General features: G+C 52.4%; 12 protein-coding genes across 12 annotated transcripts; 7 read left to right on the forward strand and 5 right to left on the reverse strand.

Annotated features, from left to right (window-relative positions):
* Positions 1–1185: 1185 nt before the first annotated feature.
* On the reverse strand, positions 1186–2691 carry COCCADRAFT_33682 (uncharacterized protein; the record flags this gene model as incomplete). Its single annotated transcript, XM_007710461.1, has 2 exons — positions 1186–1593; positions 1645–2691. The coding sequence occupies 2 exons, from the start codon at positions 2689–2691 to the stop codon at positions 1186–1188; spliced, it is 1455 nt and encodes a 484-aa protein (XP_007708651.1).
* Positions 2692–3137: 446 nt separating this feature from the next.
* COCCADRAFT_86512 (uncharacterized protein) lies at positions 3138–3296 on the reverse strand (the record flags this gene model as incomplete). Its single annotated transcript, XM_007710493.1, has 1 exon — positions 3138–3296. One exon carries the CDS (start codon positions 3294–3296, stop codon positions 3138–3140), a length of 159 nt encoding a protein of 52 aa, XP_007708683.1.
* A 1279-nt stretch (positions 3297–4575) lies between these two features.
* On the forward strand, positions 4576–6460 carry COCCADRAFT_86700 (uncharacterized protein; the record flags this gene model as incomplete). The annotated part of the gene is made up of 5 exons (XM_007710494.1): positions 4576–4666; positions 4760–5125; positions 5180–5233; positions 5288–5721; positions 5774–6460. The coding sequence occupies 5 exons, from the start codon at positions 4576–4578 to the stop codon at positions 6458–6460; spliced, it is 1632 nt and encodes a 543-aa protein (XP_007708684.1).
* A 2009-nt stretch (positions 6461–8469) lies between these two features.
* On the forward strand, positions 8470–10629 carry COCCADRAFT_33684 (uncharacterized protein; the record flags this gene model as incomplete). The annotated part of the gene is made up of 1 exon (XM_007710462.1): positions 8470–10629. The coding sequence occupies one exon, from the start codon at positions 8470–8472 to the stop codon at positions 10627–10629; it is 2160 nt and encodes a 719-aa protein (XP_007708652.1).
* A 1003-nt stretch (positions 10630–11632) lies between these two features.
* COCCADRAFT_1996 (uncharacterized protein) lies at positions 11633–13316 on the forward strand (the record flags this gene model as incomplete). Its single annotated transcript, XM_007710431.1, has 2 exons — positions 11633–11955; positions 12029–13316. 2 exons carry the CDS (start codon positions 11633–11635, stop codon positions 13314–13316), a joined length of 1611 nt encoding a protein of 536 aa, XP_007708621.1.
* A 485-nt stretch (positions 13317–13801) lies between these two features.
* COCCADRAFT_86651 (uncharacterized protein) lies at positions 13802–15165 on the reverse strand (the record flags this gene model as incomplete). Its single annotated transcript, XM_007710495.1, has 3 exons — positions 13802–14234; positions 14327–14841; positions 14965–15165. 3 exons carry the CDS (start codon positions 15163–15165, stop codon positions 13802–13804), a joined length of 1149 nt encoding a protein of 382 aa, XP_007708685.1.
* A 1484-nt stretch (positions 15166–16649) lies between these two features.
* Positions 16650–17553, forward strand: COCCADRAFT_86589 (uncharacterized protein; the record flags this gene model as incomplete). Its single annotated transcript, XM_007710496.1, has 2 exons — positions 16650–17291; positions 17341–17553. 2 exons carry the CDS (start codon positions 16650–16652, stop codon positions 17551–17553), a joined length of 855 nt encoding a protein of 284 aa, XP_007708686.1.
* A 300-nt stretch (positions 17554–17853) lies between these two features.
* On the reverse strand, positions 17854–19796 carry COCCADRAFT_1999 (uncharacterized protein; the record flags this gene model as incomplete). Its single annotated transcript, XM_007710432.1, has 3 exons — positions 17854–18912; positions 18962–19534; positions 19587–19796. 3 exons carry the CDS (start codon positions 19794–19796, stop codon positions 17854–17856), a joined length of 1842 nt encoding a protein of 613 aa, XP_007708622.1.
* Positions 19797–20388: 592 nt separating this feature from the next.
* Positions 20389–20995, forward strand: COCCADRAFT_33689 (uncharacterized protein; the record flags this gene model as incomplete). The annotated part of the gene is made up of 2 exons (XM_007710463.1): positions 20389–20879; positions 20932–20995. The coding sequence occupies 2 exons, from the start codon at positions 20389–20391 to the stop codon at positions 20993–20995; spliced, it is 555 nt and encodes a 184-aa protein (XP_007708653.1).
* A 275-nt stretch (positions 20996–21270) lies between these two features.
* Positions 21271–22116, reverse strand: COCCADRAFT_86663 (uncharacterized protein; the record flags this gene model as incomplete). Its single annotated transcript, XM_007710497.1, has 3 exons — positions 21271–21583; positions 21639–21952; positions 22060–22116. The coding sequence occupies 3 exons, from the start codon at positions 22114–22116 to the stop codon at positions 21271–21273; spliced, it is 684 nt and encodes a 227-aa protein (XP_007708687.1).
* A 635-nt stretch (positions 22117–22751) lies between these two features.
* Positions 22752–23535, forward strand: COCCADRAFT_86697 (uncharacterized protein; the record flags this gene model as incomplete). The annotated part of the gene is made up of 4 exons (XM_007710498.1): positions 22752–22788; positions 22862–22877; positions 23086–23178; positions 23235–23535. 4 exons carry the CDS (start codon positions 22752–22754, stop codon positions 23533–23535), a joined length of 447 nt encoding a protein of 148 aa, XP_007708688.1.
* A 368-nt stretch (positions 23536–23903) lies between these two features.
* COCCADRAFT_86566 (uncharacterized protein) lies at positions 23904–24116 on the forward strand (the record flags this gene model as incomplete). The annotated part of the gene is made up of 1 exon (XM_007710499.1): positions 23904–24116. One exon carries the CDS (start codon positions 23904–23906, stop codon positions 24114–24116), a length of 213 nt encoding a protein of 70 aa, XP_007708689.1.
* Positions 24117–24652: the final 536 nt, after the last annotated feature.

The raw sequence follows: 24652 nt of genomic DNA on the forward strand, positions 1-24652 counted from the left end.
ACTACTACTACAAGTACATCGCAGAAACTTCCGGGGATCAATTGAGAGCTCCACTGTCATGCTTGGTGGCTCGGCCGAAAATTGCGCAATTGACTGCCGGTACATGAATAGGGGTGGTCTCGTCACTTGGATTCAACGATTCAGCATCCTTTTCTGCTGCCAAGACGCTTGCTCAGGAACCTGGCTCTTCCGACTTTTCGGCCGTATACGCTCCAACCATCGCGCCTTGTTTTGGTTGATGGTAAGGCTAATGGCGATGGATGCTACCTCACAGATGCACCTTGGATCTCGACACATTACTAGTGCAAAATCACGGACATCCTCGATAGACATCCAAGTTGAAGGCATTATGGATAGATTAATTGAGTGACACCAGCCCAACGGAGTACTAGCCTGCAAGCATACTCCTTTCTTTGTCTCTCAGCATGGCTAGACACAATACGAGCGGATATAGGATATAGTGACATGCCCAAGTACCTTAACAGAAGTGACCGGCCCCACATTACCCATCATGTCGCGGCCAAGTTCACCGAGCTTGGTGGGTACTTCGGTAATCGTCTTCCCGACACACGCTCTCTGCAGATGAATAGAGAATAGAAAATAGAGACCTCGCGGCGGTTTCTAAACACAAAGGAAAGATGGACCATATATTCCGCTATTCACCAAGAGAGATTTCCGTGCCGAAAACGTCGTTGTTCCAGACACATGCTGGGCGTTGCGTAGTAGAAGTGGGAAGAGCCAGCTGAATACCCCTCCTTCTCAGCAGGTCGACGGATATGTAATGCGTGCTTCGAACTCTGTCATCAAGCATTCACATGCATTCCCAATCACATGCCGGCTGGTGGGAGTTGCATCTAGGAGTGTGTACGTATACACAGCTGCGGGCATCTACCAGTCGGCAACTGCACCTCTCGAGTCGGCAATTACCCCATGTACAGAACTCCGATTCCTCGTCCGGAGCAGCCACCCGCACACCAGGTACGGACATTGATAATATGGCATAATATGCATACGCTATGGATTTTATAGAGCCAATAGCGGCGATAAATTGAGATTGCGGTGTTCGTTAGCGCAGCCTATGTTCTGACGTCATGACAGTGTCCAGGTCATGGTCTTTCACTGCCAAGCCTTTTAGGATGTGAAGAAAGAAAACGTAAAATTGAGTAGTACTACATGTCGTTGCGACTAAAATATGCTGTTATCTGAGCATGTAAACGGTCCGCTCAGGTTACTGTTGGGATCATTGTAGATCTCGATAAGAGCCTTGAGAGAGGTGTATAAGCCACCAATCATGAGGAAAATCGTCATGAGCATGATGGCGTAGTTTAGAATGGCCAAGAACTTCTTCCATGGGGTACTCCATTGTACCTTCCAGTTCATGTGTAACCAGAAAATGCTGGTGAGACCAAAGGTGAACCATGACACAAAAATGGCCGACGAAATGTTGAGGATGGACGAGAAGATTGGCACCGCGTTGGAGATGACAAAAGATACAGCCCAGAAAAGCGTACCAATGCCAATCCAGAGGGACCATGTGAACGTGTTGTGCACATTCACCTGTTCGGGCTTTGCGATTCGCATAATGGTGATATACTGTGTACGTATTAGTTTCGTGCTTCAGTCGGGGAAAAGGGTCAATCATACCATGTACTTGATGGCCGTAATTCCAATGACAAGACCTGTACCCAGAACCGAGGGAATCAGAATGCCATAGGCAATCTTAGCTGTAAGCTTGGGGGCGGAGCCAAGAGCAGGTGATGTAGTAGCATCGCCAGCCAAGCCGTAGATGACACATGCAACCACTATGTAGATGACTACTTCGAATCCCTTTTGCATGTAAAGTGCTGGGGGAAAGTCCCTGGAGGCGTCTCTCATCTCAGCCATGACGCTGATGAAGCTTTGGTTCCCCGCAAATGCAAACGCAATGTTTAAGAGTGCGTTGACGGTCTGAACAAAAGTAGGCTTTCCGACCAGAATTATCGAGACTTTGAAGTCGGAGGGAGCTTGTGGTCCGGAGACGCCCAGGGCAATCATGACAATCATGACCGCAGCCACAATGGATATCGTGCATACCCAACTGGCAGCGGCGGCGAATGTGAGCTTGCGTGGGATGCAGAGAAGCCAACACAGAATGTGCGGGAAAGCCATGAAAGCCACAGTGCAGAGAGCGTGGTTGGAGAGCGTGTTGAGAGCGACCGACAGGGTGATATTGGCCGAAGCACAAATGAGTACCAGGTTGAAGATGAAGGCAACACCGAGAAAGTACTCAAACGGTTTTCCGCCGACATAGAGAGCGCAGTCGACGAGATTGGTGGTCATGGGGAACATTCTGTGGAACTGAAGCAGAATATAGCCGCAATAGGTTGTGAGTCCACCGAATCCCAAGATGGCGATGATACCGGGTATGAGTCCGAGGGTTTGAAGGGCTTGAGGCAGACTCAGGATGCCAATTCCGACTTCGATGGTGATCAGGATGACGCATGCTCGCCATCGACCCAGAGTGCGATAGTTTTCGCCAGAAGCGTTGGGGTATTCGGATGCGCCTGCATGGCCGTCGCCCGTCCAGCCTGTTGTGATGTCGGTGTTGTGTCCATATGCCTCCATGTCCTTCTCCGAAGGGGGGTAGTCGGAGGCGACATCGCCGTTCGAGGACGTCTTTTGTTCTTTCTTGAGGAAGGCTTTCAGACCCATGGTTGAGATGGGTCACAGCAAGGTGGTATGGAGTATCGGGAGTCAATGGTAGGAAAGCACTTTGGTAGCGAGGACCGGCGAAGTGTGGTCTTTTGAACCAAAGCACCTCCTGTATCGGCCATGTCGAACCTGATCCTAGGACGTAATGTCTGCTAGTGGCCGAACAGACCCTTGAACGATCGTCTCCCGGCGGGAGCCGCTTTTCTAAGTTTGCCCTGTGGCCAGTTCAACGGACCCTAGACCGATATGCTATCATGCTTAACAAAGCGGAGTGCAGTTTGTGGGGGAAATGGCACGATAGGGCTGCAAGCGGACTAGATGAACGCGAAAATTGTGCTTGGATGGTGCGAGACGCGAGGAATCTCGAGGGTAGATGGGCTCAGTGGGGCGTGGTGAGTAATAGCTTCATGCTGAGATGTGACCGTGTTGCCTTCCGATCCACATTATCACGTAAAATTCTTCGAGAAATTTGCCGGACCCGTCTTTGCCACTTGGCAGGGTGATGAAGGCATCCGCAGTTCGGACGTCAGAGCTGAGACGAATAACTGGGGCGGTTCGGCTGGCTGCATCGCTGAATTTTTGGCGATGTGTGCTACAGAAGGCATGTTGTGATGAGTTGATGGGCGTGAGGCTCAAGAAGGGATGATGTGGCGGGGTGGGGCGGGACGGGACCTAACCCAATGATGCTAGGCAGCTTGCGGCACAACATGAGCACGCAAATGGGAGCACGCGACAAGGGCCGACTGCAGAATATGGCCGTTGAAGAGGGCGCAGATTGTACTTGGATGCATAGAGTTCAGTGAGTGGTGGTCCTGTACTACACAGAGGTTGCAGGTGTACGGTGTGTATGGGTCTGGTTTGGCGCATCGGTTGGGTGTGCGAGCCAACGATAGATGAAGGTGAGAAGATTCTACGCCCGCAAATGCAATGGCCGTCTCGGTCAGCGAGGATGCTGCTGCTGCTGCTGCTGCTGCTTATCTACTCTAAAGCGCAGAAGCGGACATCAGAAAACAGCCGGGTGCGTTGTGCTGTTGTGCTTTTACAGAAATATAAAGGTACAGGGCGCGTGTGATTGGCTGGCTGAGGGCGGCATGCAGGGCAACGGCGAGCGAGACCAGCCAGACCCGTCTAGTGTGCTGCCGTGTTATCATGTGCACACATCAAGTGATGGCGGTGAGGCGTGGATGCGCGTGCGATGCCGATGCCATGACACCCAAGCTGAAGCTGAGCACATTGTTTGCGTGGGACAACCACCAAACTACTGCCATGTACGAGAGAAAAGCAAAACAGAGGCGGTTATGACGGCGTTCCCAGTTGATGTCACAACAACGCAGAGGCTCTTCCAAGCCTGTCACCCTAGTAGCCCGTTCCGGCGCCGCTAGCGCCTAAAGGTGGGGTTTACGAGGGATGGGAGCAAGGTTCCCCGACGCAGCCAGACCGAAGTGGCATGGCCTTCTCAATCCATTGCCAGCCGTGGTTCTCGCACATAAGCACTGCAAGCCATCTGTCAAGTGTCATGTCTTGCTTCATTAGAGGCCGGCTAGTCATTGCAGCGCTGCGAGTAGAGGGGAGTGGAAGTCCCGCCAGATAGTGTCGGAGGCTATCTGCCGATCCTATCCGTTTTTCTTAGTGCCTGCCCAGGACAACAATCACCCAGAACTTTCCTCACACCACCGTCCTTCTCTCCAAACTCTTCGTCTTTTACACCGCCCTCGCCTCTCATCTTCTCCGCACACCCCTCCCATCTTTGTTTCTTTTTTTGATTACGTGCTCATATAGGCCAAGCGCAGAAAAGCCTATACTTACCCAGCATCCCACGCGCCACCCCGAGCCACAGCAAGACTGCGTGTTGGCAAAGCCGTAAGATTCATACCAGGTTGCAGAATGCCATTTCTCACAAAGAACCGAAGAAACAGCCTCCAAAATGCCGCCACCCACGACGACGACTTTCCTGCCGCCCAGCTTGGTCTTCTAGGTAAGCGTTTCCCCCCCTGAGCTGCTGCTGCTGCTGCTGCTGCTTACCATTTGCACCCCCCATGTGCCCGCCTATACTGACATGAACACACAGCCCTCGTTCGGGTCGCAGAGCCAATTGCCCTCACCTCGATCCTTCCATATGCCTGGAAACTTGTCTCCAACTTCCACGTTGGCACAGAGACAAATGCCCCCTTCTTCGCCGGCCTGCTCATCTCAGCCTTCTCGCTTGCAGAGGCCTGTAGCGGCATGTACTGGGGCGGCGTATCCGACCGTATAGGTCGGAAGCCCGTCGTCATACTTGGATGTATAGGCACCATGTCGTCTCTGCTCCTTGTTGGCTTAGCCCCGAACTTTTGGGTTGCTCTTGCCGGTAGAATTATCGGTGGTGCGCTCAACGGCAACATTGGCGTCATTCAGACCATGGTCGGAGAGCTGGTAAAGCGACCTGAGCATGAGCGTAAGTACTGCCGTTTTTTTATTGCAGAGAAACAAGATATTAACTGGTTAATAGCAAAGGCATACGCCGTCATGCCGTTTGTATGGAGTATTGGTACCATCATAGGACGTAAGTTGAATATGCTGGCCTGGTTTTGAATCCCCTGATCGCTGACGTCTATAGCTTCGATTGGTGGCTACTTTTCTGAGCCTGCGACCAACTTTCCCTCGGTGTTCAGCCCCACGGGTCTGTTTGCCAAGTTCCCCTACCTATTGCCAAACATCATCTGCGCCTCCCTGCTCTTGCTCTCTATCATCATGGCATATTTCCTGCTGGATGAGACGCACCCAGACAAGCAGCCACATGGATTCTTTGAACAATACGATGCAACTGTTGCAGAGACTCCACTTCTGCCTGCTCAAGGTGCAACCGCTGATTCTGCAGCAAACCTGACTGCGGATTCATACGGAACATTCAACTCGGTCGAAGTTGAGCGCGACGAGGTTTGGCGCGTGCGGTCCAACGGAGACTGGGTTGAATCGCCCGCTAGCGAGAAAGTCTTTACACGGCCGGTGATTATGTTTGTCATAGCACTGGGGATTTTCACGTACCACTCGGTAAGCACAGAAGACCACTGTGGCACAGAGATCAACGCTAACCGCTTCACAGATGACATATGACCACTTGCTACCCATCTTTCTTCAGGACAAGCGCGCCAACGACGACATGAATGCATTGGAATTTGCTTCATCCGCACTGGGTGGTGGTCTTGGCATCCCGATTCAGAAAGTTGGAATCATTCTTTCCATGAATGGCATAATCCAGCTTGTCATCCAAGCCCTCGTTTTTCCAGTGCTGGCAGATTGCTTCGGCGTGTGGAGGCTATTGCTCATTGTCACATTGGCACACCCTATTGCGTACTTTATTGTACCCTTCTTGCAGCTTCTGCCTGAGCACTTGCTTTACCCCGGCATATTTGCTTGTCTCACGGTGCGAAATCTGACATCCATTTTGGCGTTCCCACTGCTGCTCATTATGATCAAGGAAGCTACCCCTGACAAGTCACATCTTGGAAAGATTAACGGACTGGCTGCTTCGACGGGTGCTGCCTGTCGCACCGTGGCTAGCCCTATCGCCGGTCTGCTCTATGGTCTATCAATTGAGCTGCGATTCACCCCGTTGGCGTGGTGGGGCTCTGCTCTGGTTGCTATTTGCGGAGCACTTCAAGTGCCTTTCTTGAACCGCGCAGCCCACGAATGCCATGCACAAGTGCGAACTGCAGCCCGATGCTGCCTTGTCAAAGAGCGCCGTCGAAGCGAAGTTGTGCGCATTGTGGTGGAGGATGAACAACCATAAGAGCAAGGATCTTCTGTGCAGTACATATTGACGAAATTTCAGGACAAACCCTTTTTTTTCTTTTTGAGCATTTTTTCCTTTTCATCGCTGAGCTCTGCGAACAATGATGCAATTGGACGGCGTTCTGCAATACACGCACCTAGAATGATGAGTATTGGCGTTCAACGTGTATGGATTGGCGTTTCGTATACCTAAAGATATAGACATGGTCGTGGGTTGTAAATAATCATACTACCCTATGGCATTAATAGCAACACGGCATGTTTACTCCTGGATGAGTTCCTGATCACATGTTTTTCCCCCAATGAGTTGTTGATGGGCTATAGATGGTAGGTCACCCATACGAGGGTAGGTTCATGCACAACCCCAGGGTGAACACTGCATCCGTGCTGGCTTGGTCTTGAAACGTTAGGGCCATTATGTAAACACCGAGTGGCCTCAGGAAGGGTGGCAATAAAGCTGCTCCACTATGACATAAGATATGCCTTGGGCCGTCGTTTCTCGTCACGGGCAAGGTATGAATGGGCAGTCTGGGGGCTGACACGGCCACTGTGATGCATCGTGTCTGGTATATCCTTGCGGGGGTGCCCGCGACCTTGAAGACAATGCCGTGTGTCGAGGTGTAGGAGGACAGGAGGGCGAGGCGACAGATCCCTGCATTTGCGTGCAACAGCCACAGGGCCAGGGCAAGAGCAAATATGCCGACGCCATTTTTGGAAGACATGTGTCTGTGTCTGCGTCTGTGTCTGTGGAGAGGGCCGCCGTCAGTGTTGATCGCAGCAGGGCGACCCTGAATGATGTGCCGTCTGGCCCGATGGATGGTGGCGCACACGGACGAGCGGGCGCGACCGGCTTGACAAGTTTGACTTTGCCATTGTGGCCCTCTTAGCAACCCCATCGCATCGAGTTTCCTCATCCTTGACGCCCCTTGTAATCTTGGGCCTCCAAGCACTCGAGACGCACGGCGCCGAGAGACCCAGGGCCTGCGTCGGGCAAAGCTTGTTGTTACCGGCCCTCGTTGGTCGCTACATGGGCGCGATGGGTGAAGGCCATGAAACACGCTTGCGCGCCTGCTTTTGGGCGACAGCGCTTCACCTCCAACCAATCCGTCCCGATAGATCGGCGTAAGATACTCGAATAGGCAATCAAGGTTATGCAGCGTCCAGTATTCGGAAACCAGTGTGGACATGGGCAGATGCAAGGAACGGAAGACTGTCATGGTAAGCTGATGGGCGGCTTCTAGCAGAAGCGGAAATAGAACATGGCCATGAGACCGCCTCCTCCAGGCCTCGCACTCGCCAACAACACCACGTCGTTGTCGATTACCGCTGAGGACAAAAAAGTAACAGTATTGTGGCGTCGATCAACCCATTGATAGCAGGCGACAGGCGGCGAGCCAAGAAAAAGCCAGCCGCCGGGGATCCAATTGAGCGCGTACTGGATGGTTCGCTGGCCGCTTGCTCACACAGGCTGCATGGTAGACTATTTAGGAAACTATCTAGGGCGTTTCAGAAGCACCCCATGCCAGGGCTGAAGCAGTGTGGCCTGGATCCCACCACCACTCCCAGGCCGCCTGGTAACCGACGGCCGTAGAGCCATGTGGGCCTGCAGAGCGCGCGACAAGCCGACTAGGAGGCTGAGCATTCCGAGGCCCCATGCTAAACGATTATCGACCAATACATTGACAATGTTTCAAGCTTGCTTGTTTCGTCCCTGTGCTGGGTGGGAAGAATATATTTTACATGTTCATGCCGCTTTTTACACACACACCCCCATCAGCTTCGTCTTTTTTAATCACAGCACTGCTGTTACATTCGCTTTTCCCCCAGGTGGAATACACTGCCCTCTTTAGGCTACATTCTCTTTTCTTGTAGACCATCATTCGTTTCGGTCTCTTGGAACTTTTACCTTGCCATTGACACTCTTTACGTCTTGCCTTGATATCTACATTGTTTTGTAGACTATACGACTACGTATTACTACTATTATTCTCTACCCCACATTTCACAATGAAGACTACCTTTGCTCTTTTGGTCACTGGACTGGCCTCTCAGCAGGTCGCTGCCACTTGGAACTTCTTCGACAACTATGGCACACCCAACTACAGCAACAACAAGTGTAGCGAGAAGCAACAGGGTGGCTTTAACTGGTCTGACCTCAACGACGGTGACTCGGTCAGCAACTACGGAGACTTTGACTTTTCTGGAGGCTGGAAGTGCGCCAACTCTTTTGGCAAGCTTGACTCGTTGACCAAGAGGACTTTTGGCAACAAGTGCATCAAGAACACGGTCGGCAAGAAGCAGCCTGCTTCATTCGGCTGCAACAAGCGTGGTTTCTCCATCAGCCACATGGACATTTCTTCCGAGTTTGACGCTGAACTCGAGCTCCACTACACTATGCAGGACGGGTCTATTTGCAAGCAGCGCGGCAGCTGCTCAGCTGGTGGATCGACTCTTCAGAACACCCAGTGCGGTGGTGCCAAATCCGTCGACATCTACCTTGGCTCTCACCACAAGGGCGACCAGGACTCGTGCGAGATTGGTTTCCACAACATTGGCTTTGACTGCAGCCCCGAGACTCCTTACACCACCCCTACCCCGCCTGAGGTTCCTTCTACCACCAGCCCAGCCGAGTATCCCACTTCTCCTGCCAAGGAAACTCCCACCCCAGTCCCCAGCACTACTCCTGCCGATGAGTGTGGACAGTACGGTGGTGAGGGATGCGGTACTACGTCGGTTCGGAGGCCTACTGGTGGCATCTGCGAAGGTGGCGACTGCTCCCCTGTTTCTACTCCTGAGGCTTCCACCTCACCCAGCGAGACTCCCACTCCTTCTGCTGACTGCGGACAATACGGTGGCGAGGGATGCGACACTCCCAGCGAGACTCCTACCCCCGAGGTTCCTACTTCAGAGACTCTTGTAGAGACTCCCACTGAGACTCCTTCCGAGACTCCTTCCGAGACTCCTTCCGAGACTCCTACTCCAGATGTTCCCACTTCCAAGATGCCCGCTTCTTCGCCTGCTCCTTACACCAACACCTCTGCACCTGCATACACTCCTCCCACTCAGGTTCCTTCTTCGGTTGTTGAGAGCACCACTGCTACTCCACCAGTCGAGAGCTCTGCCACTCCTGAATGCGGTTACGGCCAGTCTTGCGAGGAGTCATCTGCTATTGTCACCTCTGCCGTCCCTAGCAGCGCTGCCACTCCTCTCCCTGCCACCAGCTCTGAGGCTCCCAAGCCATCAAGCCCCAGCTACCCTCCTGTGGACATTACCGACTCGGTCCCCAAGTGCATGAACTCGTGGCTTCAAATCTCTGCTCCTGGCTGCAAGGACAACACCGACGCCAAGTGCTACTGTGTCAAGCCCGAGTTCACCAAGAATGTCATTGACTGCCTTACTGCTCGCTGCGGAAGTGACGACGATACCCGCAAGGCACTCCAGTACTTCATTGGTATCTGCGCTGAGCACATCCCCCAGAACCCCAACATTGTCGGTGACTGCCCTTCGTACATTCCTTTGAACCCTACCCCATCTCCTCCTGCTGTTCCTACTGGTGGCGCCTCTGCTCCCGTTCCTGGCAGCTCTGTTCCCGCTGCCGCTGAGAGCAGCCCCGTCGCTGTTCCTACTGGTGGAAAGGGCACTCCCGCTCCTTCGGTCCCAGCTGAGACTCCCGCTCCTTCAGCCCCTGCAGAGTATCCTGTTCCTTCAGCACCTGCTGAAGTTCCGGCTCCCTCGGCTCCCGCAGAGTATCCCGCTCCTTCAGTCCCCGCTGGAACTCCTGCTCTCACTCCCATTGCCAGCACTGCCCCCCCTGCTGAGCAAACCCCTTGCACCACCATCACCTACGGCACAACCACCCTCACTGTGCCCCAGGTCCACTTCACCACCGAGCCCAGCACCCCTGGTGCTCCCCCCAAGCAGCCTGTCGCTCTCGTCCCCGGCACTGCGCCCCCACAGACTCCCGCTACTACTACTCCCGCCGGCGGCGCCGTCCCTCCTCCCTACCCCACTGCCACTACCCTGGGCACTGCCACCGTCCCTATTGCCTCTGGCACTGGCGGCGTCCGTCCTTCTGCGCCCGCTGAATTCACCGGCGCTGCATCGCCCTTCAGCATGGTACCTCACAGCGCGCTCTTTGGTGCGCTCCTTGCCTTTTTCGCATTGTAAAACAAAAAACAATGCCAATCTTGTAATGTGTGGTCGGTTTTTTCCATAAACCCCAAAGCTTTTTCTCTTATGTATAGTTGGCTTTTTCATGTGGAATATATATCATGTACATGGATGACATAGGTGGGATGTTTGGGATGCATCTTTTGTAATACTAGGGCGTTCTTAAAGGAACTGGATATCGGGAGAAATATGAATATTCCATGAACATGTTGTATTGTTTTGTCTGTGAATGCGTGTTCTTGAAGTGATATTGTTCTTTTGCTTGGTGTGCTGGCTTAATTTAGCATTTGATTGAAGTGGGGTCATTGTAAAATGGATATGATTGTTCAAGTCAATCCTTCTCCTATAAGAAAGCAGAATATTATTCTTTCAGCCTTTATACAGACTAATGCATATGAAGATGGCAATTCTTCTATTGACTACATCGTCAGCGAGTCTGTTGCTATCATAGAGGCAAAGTATGAACTCTCAATGACCATACGGATCACAGCGGGAAGCGTACTTTCCGCTCAACCTTAGTGGCCATGCCGAGGTATTGCATCACAGTACCAACATTATACGTAAACTATATGTGTGCCCCAGCGAGATACGTCGATTCTCGGACCTTACGATGTGCTAGTAGATATCCTGTACCCAGTAGGAACGGGGGTAATTTCAGTTCGATTTGCAAGGCTGTCGTGAACACATTCTAGATGGAAAGACACCTTTGCCAAACTAGCACGATCTGGTCATTCACATGGCACATCTCCTTGGCAATGACCCTACAGATTGCCAAGTTTGAGCGGGTACATATGCGGGGAGTTCGCATGTGAATGATTCGTTACCATGGGTGGAATGCATGAACCGAGGTCCATGGTGCTTGTGCCGTGTCAGGGTAAGCCCTATGGGCCTCAGGTTACTAGCCTCCCCCAGACCCCAGATTGCGCCGGAACGACAACAACAAAGCGCTTCCCCCTCCCTCACGTCATGATCACGTCTCACACCACACCAGACGCCCAGCATGTCGTCGTCGTCGGCTAGCGCTTCGCAGCCTTCTCCACCGGGCAAGCCACAGCCCATCGACCCCATCCTGCGAAATGCGCTGCGATACACCATCTCGGCAAAGGAGTATCAGTTGCTGCACCAGTACCTCCTTTCACGTGCGCCGGTTGTGAAGAAACGCAGCATTACCCCCAAGCGATACGATGCCATTGTCAAAGGTCCGGATGACTACAATGTCGCTGCCTTCCGCGCCGCGTTGCGCCTGGGCTTGGTGACCTTGACTGGGCTCAAGGCGTGGGAGGTGATCAAGACAAGGTTCTTGTCGCGAAGAGCAGTCCAGAGGTACAGCCAGTCCATTTTTCCCAGTGCAAAGAACAAGTGTTTTGAAAGGGACTTTGTGCTGACATGCTAGCAGGAACCCAACCCGTGTGCCCATCTGGAAATCACCCAATGTCCGTCTTAGCAGCTCTCTCGCTCTGATACTCCTCTTCCATCGCCTCCTGCGACGCGTCTTTTTGCGTATCCGCGAGAGTCTTCTCAGCAATGAAGCGCGCTCTTTTCGGCGGCGGAACCCGCGCATAACCCGCTCGTTAACGTCCACAATCGCACCAGCTATCGGATCCAGTCTGGCAGGTTTCTTCCTCGCCGTGTATCCTGGAGACCAACTGCGTATTACCATGGCAATCTACGTCATGACACGAGCGCTGGAATTCAGCTACAACTACCTCGAAGAGCTAGGTTACATGAAAAACAGGCCGAGCTGGTTCGGCTCATGGATGCTCATGCCCGTAGCATGCGGCCAGCTCCTCCACGCCTTCGTTTTCGACCGCGACTGCTTCCCCTCTGGCTTCGGCGACCACATTCTCCGAAACTCTCCCGAGTACATCCAAAAGCGTCCTGCAGACTACCCAAAGTCCGCACCCTGGCCAGGTACCTACGACATCGTCGATAACCTAGCCGAAATCTCGCGCCAGAGATGGCCACCCTTCATCTCGCCCATCCTCTTCCCAGACACCGAAACTCTGCCCAAACGCCTGGGCTCCATCTCCCCCATCACCTCCTCCGCACACCCCGCCATCAAATCCCTCTCCTGCGCCCTCCTCCACCCACAAGACCCCTCCTGTCTCCGCACTTACATCCAATACTGGATCCAAGCCTTTCCCAAAGTCGCCCGCCTCTTCACCATCTTCTTCGCCACACTCAGCATCCGCAAATACAAGGCCTTTTTATCCTCCCCACTCGTCTCTCTAAACACACTCGCCAAATCCATTCTCCGCATGTCTATCTTTCTATCTGGCGCAATAGGAACGAGCTGGGGCTCCATCTGCCTCTTTACAAACTTCCTGCCGCGCTCTTTTCTCGCGACTCAACGATGGTTCTTAAGTGGTGTGCTAGGTGGTATGTGGGGATTCCTCGGGCGCAGGAACGGCAGAACAAATTTCCTGTACACGGCGCGTATGTCGGTGGATTCGCTGTGGAAAGTGGGTGTTAAGCATGGGTGGTGGACTGGTGTCAAGAATGGCGATGTCCTGCTTTTTGTAGCTAGCTTGGCCCTGGTCAATACGCTTTATGAGGTTTCGCCTCGTTCTGTTAATAGTGGTGTTGCGAGGAAGGGGTTGGGTGTTTTGAGGGGAGAGGGTTGGGTGGATAGGGCTGTGGTGGGTAGAGATGAGGATGAGACGAAGAAGAAGAGGGAGGAGTAATGAAATGTCTGGTTCCCTCCCATATATACCTTGTTGTTGTTGTTGTTTTTTTGGCATCCAAATGTTTGTATTCAAAATCTTCCATCATGACGATAACGAAGAATGCCATAATTTCTAATCCTACTATCTTCAAACCCAAGTATCCCCCCTCCCCACACCACAGAAGAAAGAAAAAAAGTACGATTTTAATACATATAGTTATATATAGTTATATTGATTTTTGCCATTCTCGAAATACAGAACATGCTATAGAAAGAAAGGAGGTAATTTGGGTATATCAAGGACTGATGGTAGTCCCCCTTGCTAGAAAGGAAGAAAGTAAGAAAGAAAAAAAAATAGCCGACTACATCGCTCTTCTGCTGTACGCTTTGAAGCGAAAGTTCTTTCCCACCTTACGCCATACACACAAACACACGCACACCACCTGCCATTACCATCCCATTCCCATATCCCCCATGATGCCCAACCGTGACATCACATCACACTCAAGCCATATCCATCGTCACCGCACACTCCGCCAACTCGGGTTTCTCACCCCCATAACTCTTCGGCACACCCTTACCCAACTGAGTAGCAAGTTGCTTTCCATCGCTCAGGACGACAAACTTCCTGCTCGTTTCTTTGGCAACGACGAGCTTGACGGCGGTAAAGACCCAGCCCATGATTGCAGGGACGTTGACGAAGAACTTGCGGGAGAGAGTCTCTGGGTAGTGGCGGCCTAGAATCTCGATTGTCTTGTTGGTGGCGGCTTTGACGAGGGGGTCGCGGCGGATGAAGGAGACTTGGAGGTAGTCGTGGACTTGGAAGCCTTGGTAGGGGTCCGGGCCTTCGCCGTAGTTGGGGATCGGGGTTGTGGCGGTGGAGAGGGAGAGGGCTTGGACGGATTTTTCCATGAGGCCTACGCGCCAGCGGAGGAAGCTGTGTTTACTTGTTAGCCTTTTGTTTCTCTTTCTTCCTCCTTTTTCCTCTCACACGCAATGTGTGAGGAGAGTAAACATCAGAAAACTTACCCATCTAGATCCCCAAACGTAGCCTTGTTATCCTTGACAGCACCATAGACATTAAACGTAGTAATATCCTTCTTATTCGGGCTCTCAGGCACACCCTCAACCTCAAGAACGTAGCCCAGACCCTCGAACCGTGCCTTGTCAAATGTCTCGGTGGCAGCCTTGATGGGGTCAAACGACTTGCGCCACTTGAGCGTCTCGAGGAGCTGCGCCTTGGCCTTGTTCAGGTCATTCTGGTTGGCGCGCAGGAACTTTTGCAGGATGAGCTTAGTGTGGAACGCGTTGGACTTGCTGAGCTCGATGCCGTAGACCTCGCTGTGCTGCGCTTCGCTGACGAGCGCTTCGAACGCGTCGTAGAACTTGGTCAGAGGATGCTCGGGCGCCGTCTCGGGCCATACGGGGCCGGTGGTGGGTTCGACGGTGCTAGCTTCAGGATGCGTATCGCTAGTAGGAGTTGCAACGGCAGGCGTTGTTGTGCTAGTACTAGTAGCAGCCAGTGGTGCTTCCTCCGTCTTGCTCTCCTCCTTGCTCTCCTCCTTTTTCTCCTCCTTTGCCTCTTCCTCTTTGACTTCTGTCTTTGGTTCTTCGTTTGGTTCCTCCTTTGGTTCCTCCTTCTTTTCTTCCGCCTCTACCTTCTCTACCTCCTTCTCCTCTTCATTCCTTTCAGAGACGGAGAGATCAGCTACTCCGGCAGTCGCATTGCCCACGGCCTTGGCGTCCTCCTTTTTATCGGTGGACTCGACCGCTGGACTGGACTCGGGCTGCTTCTCTGGAGTTGCCTCATTGAGGAGTCCTGCGCCTTCGGCAGCTATCGCCTTGGTCTCTTCTGGGTTTGCTGCCATTTTGCGAATGTCTCAAATTCTGTGGTTGCAATGTGCTGTTTGTATAGTGTATTTGGGGATGTTAAAAGGACAACGGTAATCACGCTATAATTTCCGAAACCGCAATACGAAGACGCGCGTTCACGTGTTCCCCACCTGTCAATGAAGACACGCGTTCTCAAGCATATCGGGTATACGATTGAACTGGGGAATTCAATATGGCAATGGCACATTTGGAAAATGTTGCATACATGATCATTTGGTCAAGCTATAAACTTCTAAACTTGAGGGCATGATGGCGCCTGCCTACATCGTCCACCCTCCCTGGCCCACGCCAATACTGAACGTGCCTCGGCGTTTCTTGCATCGACCAATGCAACACCGCAATCTAGCGTCTTCTCTATAGGCAGGAACGATGTTCGCAGGGCTAGTAGCAGCTCATCGCAATGAGTAACAAAGCAATCTGCATCCTCATTAGCACAAACTCCACCCAATTGTGACGTGCAGGGATTCAAGTAAAAGAAGCAATCAGTCGAAAGATGAAAAGTCTCGAAAAGTGTGTCAATCAGTGGGGCGAACCCCTCTGAGTTAGCATGAATTGGTGTTCATCATAGCATACAGGCAGAACAAAATAAGTATTTACCTTTTTACAAACAACTGGTCGTCGAAAGTAGTGAGTAATCAAAAGTCTATCAGATACCTGAAATCGAGTCAGCTGCATGTCACATGTACAAATGTTGCGACTGAAGATTGTGTGTAAAAAGACATTCAGGTAATCGAACTAATTTGTTCCCCATGGGTAGGTCGGTATTTGATAATACACTTATTGCTCATCATTGAGAACGGGTGTTGGGGGGTGTTGGAGTGTATTCTAACCTTTTCGATCCAGTCATAGCTCCAAGAAGCCCTCCACATATCGAGCGCACTGTTACTGCTTGCAAAAATCGTGCCATATGCAGTGAATGCGCCGGGTATGTAGAAGGCTTCGCGAAGCTATGATGGGTAAGCCACTACGAGGCCGCGCCGGCGCATGCATTGCGCCAGCATGTGGTGAACAATCGCATTTGTCTGGAATCCTTGGAATCAGTTAGCATTGATTCGCGGATAGCTTCTTTGCAACAATTCAAAAAAGGTTGAAGATATCAGTTTTCCCATTTGGCTTGGGTGGTCGATCACCATGTAGTGTATGATAGGGGCGACACGTATGTTCATCATGATAGCGGTGACGCGAAAGAAAAGTAGAGGGGGGTTATGAACTTACCAGACGTTGCGTTGTGTAGTGAAGAGAAGAAGCCGTCGAGCTTCCAACTTTTGTACGGGAACTTTTCGCGGCGGGTTTTTTGTTTCGCCGGGGCAGCCAGATGGTCCGAGCGTTTACCATAGCGCTGTTGTCTCCATTGACGCGCTCACCGGCCATTCTTAGGTCGACATCCACGCGCTTTCCTTCCAACACCCCAGCCCACTCCCGCCTCACCACCAATTTCAACCAACCGCAACCGCCCATCATGGTCGCATCGACAACTGTATCGTTTGACGACTTTGTCAAGCAGACGCGGGAGAAGAAGAAGAACGAGACGCTCGCCCAGCAGTTCCTCGGCGGCGGAAGCCGTGGCCGGAAACCCAATGCCTCCGGTGCGGGCGCAAAGCCGCGGGTCGATTCTGAGAAGCCGTCTCTTCTCAGTCGCATAAACGGTAGTGCTGGTGTTCAAAAGCGATCGGCGAGTGCGAAGCCAGCCGGCAGCATCGACGGGAAATGGCAACACGACCTGCACAAGCTGAACAATCCCCGCGGCGCAGCCAACACCAGGAACCACCTTGCGCGAACGGCGTCGGCGTCGCAAGTCGAGCGCAACACAAGGACATTTGACAAGTTCGCCTCGTCGCTCAACCGGGGTGCGGGCGCACGCAGCAACGATGGTGCGGGTATCAGCATCCGAGGTGTTGCAAACGGAGGACCATGCACCGTCATTGCGAGCAACTTTGCACCCGGGACAACAGCCGCCGATATCGAGGCTGTCATGAGCCCCATTGGAGGAGAGACTCTAGGATGCAAGCTTTTGTCCGCAAGCCCAACGGTCATGGTGGAGCTTCAGTTTGCGACCAGGGAAGGAGCGGAGAATGTCATTGCGACGTTCAACAACCAAAAGGTCGGTCTATGCAGGGTTCCGAGCGGAGCGAGACTAATGCAGTGTACAGGCTGATGGCAGGCTTCTCTACGTATACATGAAGGACGTCCCTGCGAGCACCCATCTGTCGCTGTCCCGAGCCCCAGCTGGTCGTCTGACCCAATCAGCCGATGACATGGAAATCGACACAGGCGCACGAGCTGGTAGCTTCCAAGATGGACGATATGGCTTCAACGAAAGTGGTCATCGCGACCCACCACGAGGCCCGCGCCGTCGCTACTAAATCACACATCATTTTGACAAGTCTTCTTTAAATCCATCACACACGATACCCTTTCACGAACAATGGCGATAAGCGAAAAAAAAAAGTCCCTTGAAGAGAGGTTATGTTAGTCCCTTACGATACACGGATGAAGCGGGTTGAGAAACCGGAATATGGCTTTTTCCTTTGGCAACATAGGCATGGGGTCGCGCTACAACAGCCGTTAAGCATGGCCTTTTGAAAACTGTCGAGATAGGACATGGTATCTAGAGCATACTTCTAATTACACTTCCGACGGACACGGCTTCCACTACGGTTCCTTTAAGTGCTCTTCCATCCCTGGATTGCCGCATCAACCTCATTCCTGTACCTTTGCTGTCCCTCGCATTGCTCCAAGAAGACCTTGTATTTGGCATCCAACAGCTTCTTGACTGCCTTGTCAGCCAACGGCTTTACTGTTTTACCAGGCTTGCTGAGCCGATCCATGATATCCCACAGCGGCTCGCTCTTGCCATCCTTGTCTGTACTGGCGGCCTTGGCGCCCAACATAGCTGCGCCATGCACAACAGCCGCATGTACGTATCGTGGGATGAGCACAGGCATGTCGCATGCCGTGGCCATGAGCTCCATGAGTAGGCTGTTCTGGCACTGCGACCCAGACATGAATATAGATGAAATGACATGTCCTGATTTGTTCATCGCCGAAACAATTTGATGTGTCTGTAGGGCAATGAACTCCATTGTGGCATAGTAGTACAGTGCTAGACTGTCAAGACTCTTGTCGGAGCTTAGACCGATGACAGATCCCTTCATGTTGGGATCAGCTATAGGTGAGCGGTTTCCAAAAAGGTCGCCGTAGAAGAAAAAGTGGCGGCCGAGCCAAGAGATATGCGGTGCCTTTTCATTGTCGGCCATTTCCCGCAAGTGTTCGTTCAGGTAGTCGTAGATGTTCGTGTTGTAAGTTTCAGCAACAGAGACAGCCTCGTTGAAAGCAGGGTGTATCTCGATTATGTGCTTGAGTAGTTCACCTGTTGCACTCTGTCCACCCTCTGCCATCCAGTAGCCTGGTAGGAGCACATCTCGGTATGGGCCCCATACTCCGTCCACAAAAACGGGGTCGCGGGACATGGCGAGATGGCAGGTAGAGGTTCCTGCAACGGCGGCAAGACGTGTAAAGGCTTGGGAAACGTCGTTCTTGGGCTGATCCATATCGAGTGTGTCCTCGTCGAGCTTGACCTTGGCCCCAACAGTACCAATCCAACCGGCATAAGCATCGATGACGCCGCTGCCGACTGCGATACCCGGCTGAAGGCCCATTTCCTGTGCAGCCTTTTCGCTGAGCGTACCGACGAGCTCACCGGCAGTGAGATAACGTCCATTCTGCCAGAGGGTTAGTTGCGCTCTAGATATCTCAAAGCGATGGACAAACCACATTATCAACACCTCCCATGCGCTTAAAGTTGTCCTCGCATAGCTCCTCAAGACCGATTTCCTTGAGAAAATCCTCCTGCCATCCCTTGACACTTCCGTCAACGCCGACTGGTACGAAGCCTTGCTTGCAGACAACACTGCAATAGCTCCGGCTCTCGCTTCCAGTGGCAAGATGTGTAAGGGCGTCCGTTAGATCGTAGAACTTGCAACGATCGAATAACTCTTTTGGCATGTTGTTCTTGAGCCAAAGCACTTTTGGAATCTCCATCTCAATTGACATTTTGCCTCCAACATATCGAAGTAGATTGTGCTTGGTAGCATTGATCTTATTTGTTTCCTCTACAGGACGATGGTCGAGCCAAAGAATGACGTTGCGGTCATTGCCGTCTTTGTTATCGAAGTTGGGCCCGGTAACCGGGACAGGTTCGTCAGTGTCGTCCCTGAAGACAGCAAGGGAGCATGTGGCGTCGAAGCCAATGCCACGAATGGTACTCGGGTCGATGTTGTGCTGATCTATTGCTCGACGGACTGAAGAGCAGATGCATCGCCAAATATCTGTCGTGGATTGTTCCTGCGTCGTTTTAGTTTTGGCTAACGTTTGTACCTGCAGCAGCGTAAATTACATAATAACCAGTTTGTGGCTGCCAGAGACCAATGTTTTCTGATGCCAGTCCTACAATATCGCCTTGGTCGTTCATGATGCAAGCTCTGGCACTACCAGTACCCACATCAATCCCAATGTAGTGGTCGACTTGAGGGTGGAGCTCATTGCGAGGGTCAGTCGACAATTGCCGCGACTGCTGGCGCTGCGTCTGTCTGAATGGAATAGCCATAATTTGTGTTTTTGTGCGCGCAAAAGGACAAGGACACAGGAGGAGAGAAACAACAGGAGATTAGCAGAACTTGTACTTCGACAAGATAATGTTGAGCAACCGACAGCTGTAAATGCGGGATGAGCTCATAATAGCTCGGGGGAAGCTCTAGCATGGTGGGGGTGGGGCAATTGACAGCCCTTAGTTGCTTAGATATTCCATCTAATCCGGCTACTGGCATCTAGGGTCGCGGGTCAAGTGCCGATCTGGTCACGAAAGGGTTGTAGGGAGGTGGGCATCGTCACTTTCGGATCCACTTCTTTTGGTATACCGGCCGCTGTTGGATGCCCGCAACGCCACCCAGAGGCAAGTTTGAGTCTTGGGAATGACTTATCGGTGCAATTCCGGGACAAGCGGAGGAGCAGCATGAGTCAATGTCTACGCGGCTCGTGAGACGTGGAGTGAGGAGAGGGGTTGGTAGTAAAACCGAGGGTCCCATGCATGCTGGTGAATGCTCTTCGGTGATACGATTCGCCGTTGTACGCTAGCCAAGCTTCGGCTTCCAACACCAATGCGCGTACACTATAGTCGCCGTTTACATGAGCACGTCAGTATGCTATTCTCCAGACTTTTTTTACTGCCCCTTGCAGTTGCATCTTCGGTGACGCTCTATGTCGCTCCTGTTCCTGCCTCTGAGGGTACGGCTGCAATCGCTTCACCAGTACCCCTCGCACAGATCGACTACGATGCGGATCAACCAGTCGGCACCCTAGTCTCATATACACCCCCAACGGGCTCGTACTCCGCCGACCGCTTATTACGTGTCGGTCTCACCGATCCAAAATCGACCTCGTTACATGGCGTTGTGACTTCAGCGGCGAGCTTCTCCGAGCAATACCACAAGAAGATTGTCATCCACGTTGACGAGAAGGGCGAGCCTTTTCACGTTGGGTTCAGTACAAGTGCAAAAGGCAGTGGAAAAGAGGTAGAAGTTGAGATAAAGAGGAAGGATACAGGACCGAAGCCGGTACTGAACAAGCCCATTGTATTGAATGCCGAAGGAAAGCTGGGTGGAGAAGAGCCAGAGAAGACATTCTTGCAAAAGTGGGTAGAGCTGCGATTGTTATTAGGGGAAAATATGCTGACAACTATGCAGGTACTGGTGGGCTATTGCTCTCTTCCTGCTTGTTCAGCTAGCCGCAGGTGGTGGAGAGAAATAAGGACTAGACAAGCAGGACGTCTAAATAGATGCCTTGTTAAAAAAGGGGGTATATACATTGCCCGTTCACGTTACTATCCTATGTGATATCTGCTTCCGGCTACAATGTCTTTCATCGCGTGCACGATCCTCACATGACAGCACTAGCAGGCAATCCGCCAGAATAGTCTTCATATTCAAAGTAAGGGTCGTGAGCTATCGTACATTCCATATCATCAGGTTGATGTCAAATCATCTATCATGTTGGGTATAAGTATGCATGCGTCATGGGATTCCTCAGGCAAAAGCCGTGGAAGCTGATGCTGGACGGGACTCGGCTGGCGCAGGGACAACCGTCTTGACCAAGGAAGTAAGAGTGGGAATGGACCCGGTGGAAGCAGAATGGCCGGGCGCGTGGGTAGCAGATGAGGGTGTCGATTTTGGTTGATGGACATCCATAGGCAGGATCTCGGTCTTCAACTCTCTAGTCTTCTTCTGCTTGGGCTCGGGCGCCTTTTCGTTTTCCTGGACATAGAACTTCCGCAGCAGCATAATTGCCTCCTCTCGAAAGATGCCACCGGTGACAGGATATGGCTTGTCGACGCTGGGACTATCGAAGGGTTAGTGATGGTGATGTGGGTGTGGGTCTTCAAGGGTTGGCGTACTCAGAATGGATCTTGAGCACCCCTCCTGTTCCACCAAAGCGCTCGTTCCAGCATCCAAAGTAGACTGCGCGAATGCCATACTGACGGAGCATTGACGCGCACATGACGCACGGCTCAACGGTGACATAGAGATCTGTCTCGTTGAGGACAGAGATGGGATACTCAGACAGGATACCAGCAATGGCCACGAACTCGGCGTGTCTGGTGCCATTGAGAGTACGATTGGTCTCGTTCATGCCTCGACCAATGACCTGGCCATCCTTGACAAAGACACAGCCAACAGGCGTCTCGTCGCTCTTGAGTGCAAGTTCGGCCTAGCGCAAGGGATGAGTCAGCATTCAAGTATGTTGGATATGGTGTGTGAATGTAAGTATGCTGGAGCAGACGTGGGTGTGTGTGGCGTGTGCAGGGGTTGTTTTACCATGGCGATGGCCTCGCGCATGAAGCCCTCATGATACGCCCTCTCCTCCGGACCCATGTCGTCTGCCGTGTGAACCGCTTCGTTGTCTTGGCGGTCTTGTCGGAGCGCAGTGGAGTGAGATGGGTTGTTTGGCGTGAGCGATTGTTGCGCGAAGAGGTAGAAGAGGGCCAGGCCGAGGCCAGCAGAGGCCAGCGCAAGAGCCTGCCATGGCTGCTTCCCCTTCAAAATAGCATTCATTCCCCGTGTGTGTGAGGCAGCTGCGACTGTGAGAGATGTTCTGAAACAGAAAGTGCACGTCGGTGATTTGTCTGCGTGGCTCCGATCCAAGACGGTTTCGGCAAGCGCTAGCCGCTCTAGTTTACGTGGAGGCCGCGCCGACCGAGGGCTGAGCATACCTAGAAGAAGCAAGCAACCGTAATCATTGCCATCGCAACAAGCAGGCAGCCACCCACTCCGCTATACCGCACGCCTATACACCTGCTCTACTGCACCGCCACAACTACATTACGCACTCGCAACCCACACCACCAACCCAGCCCACTTTGTACAAAACCGACACTGACGCTCGTCCAATCCGTCTTACAGTAGCTCCGTCCACACAGCTTGCGCCGTCAACAAACCGACCCAGACTGCACTCGACATTGCCCTATACTTACAGCTGAACTCCCACGAGGCTTGATTCCAAAGCAAACATGACGCTCGCAGAAGAGTTCAAGTCGCGAAATTTCAGTAAGCTATCTGCTGCTGCTACTGCCGCTGGCGCTGGCGCTGTTGCATTGTTGCTGACATGGCATCTTTGAAGGTATCTACGGACAATGGTCAGTCGCGTCCCCTCACCATCTTTCCACAGGCCACCCAGGCTTCCCACAGACATCACCAAGATACTGTCAGGGGGAATCGCCAAGCATGAGCGGTGTTGGAAGACCATCAGACCACTACACGGTGTGGTGGACTCAAGCACCATCATGACTACTATGCCACGCACCTCCATTGCTCTCCGACCGTGTCCGCTAACTCCACGTCTAGGACCGGAGTCCTATGTATATTCCTATGCTTTGCGCTGGGTATCGCCAACATCTTCCACGCCAACTTTGTCATTGCGTTCAGCATCGTATGCTTGTACGGCTCCTACCTCTTGTGGCGCACTGGGCCTAACGATCTAATCAACGTCGTAGGGTGTGCTCCTTCGTCATTATATTTATTGAGATACCGCTCCTTCTTCGCATCTGTCCAACCTCGTCGAAATTCGACGAATTCATCCGCAAATTCAGCTCCAACTATATGCGCGCTGCCATCTATGGTGTGATGAGCGTTATACAATGGATCAGCATTTGGCCTATGGCCACGAGCTTGATTGTCGCAGCCATCTTCCTGATGCTTGCTGCAGTCTTCTATGCACTTGCCGGCATCAAGGGCCAGCAGTTCCAGGGCAGCAAGACACTTGGTGGACAGGGCGTTGCACAGATGATCATCTAAAGAAGAGACTCACATGGCGGGAACAGGATGAGAGATTGGATGAGAATGTGGTAGATGTGGGCAACGATTGCGAATGTACAACCTGTTTTGGAATACACACAGGGACCGAGGGCGAAATGGATTCTGCCATAACAGCCGCATCCTGGTGTCGGGCCACGATTGAATCTGTTTGTATCACGGGTGAAAAGCCAGGCGTTATTGGGAGATATCTATCACAGGGATTGCCTGAAGCCGAAGGCGTATGGCCAAACTTAGAGGCACGAGAATGCGATACTATATTTTCATTTCTGTGCTGTGCGTTTGACAGTCGAATATTGGTCATGAAGTACTAGTAGTAGCCCAAGGCGGGGGAACATACGTAACTGCACATGTGGAGACTGTGCAGGGCCTATTGGAAGGCCTGCAAAGTTCTAGAAGCTTGCATTCCCATCCACATACTGGGGGGGGGGGGGGTGACGCTGTTCAATCTTTTCATCCTATGTAAGCAGACCATGCTCTACTCACGGACAACGCAGGACAGATGGCATGTGAAGGGATGCGCTGGGCTCAAAAGCAAAGAAGGATTACTGCCGTTGACCTAGACCTAGGCTCTGCTCGCCCTTGTGCATGCCGATGAGTGGCTGCTAGGGATTCGCCAGGAACCACACTTTCTCGGCGCGGGGAACACTAGCGGCTTTTTCGTGCCGGGAGTCGCACACATCATTGAAGAGTCTGCAGTATGGCGCGCAGTTGATAAGAAGCGTCCTCGTCCTGCAGAGTCCAGTCGCGTTGGCTTGACCGGACACTTCATAAGGCTAACGAGATAATTGTGGATAGCCCAAGTTTGCCAGGCTCGAAAGCCTCCACGTAGTTGTTGTTGAAGTCGCATAGTCCTCGATGCGGCATAGTGGCTGGGCACCTCTGATGTTCATGTCCAACGCGACAGGCACAATGGATGGACAGCGTTTGCGGAAGTGACATGTTCTTCTTCGTCTTTTTTTTGTCAACTCAATGCAAATACTGGGAAGCACACGACAGAGCAAATAAAGCCAAGTCACCAAAATGCGCATGCATACCGCGGGCGCTGATGATGGTTGCCGCGTGCCAGACGCCAGACGCCAGGGCCCCATGCGCCATA

The sequence above is a fragment of the Bipolaris zeicola genome (genome assembly GCF_000523435.1).
Source record: "Bipolaris zeicola 26-R-13 unplaced genomic scaffold scaffold_18, whole genome shotgun sequence".
Classification (NCBI taxonomy): domain Eukaryota; kingdom Fungi; phylum Ascomycota; class Dothideomycetes; order Pleosporales; family Pleosporaceae; genus Bipolaris; species Bipolaris zeicola.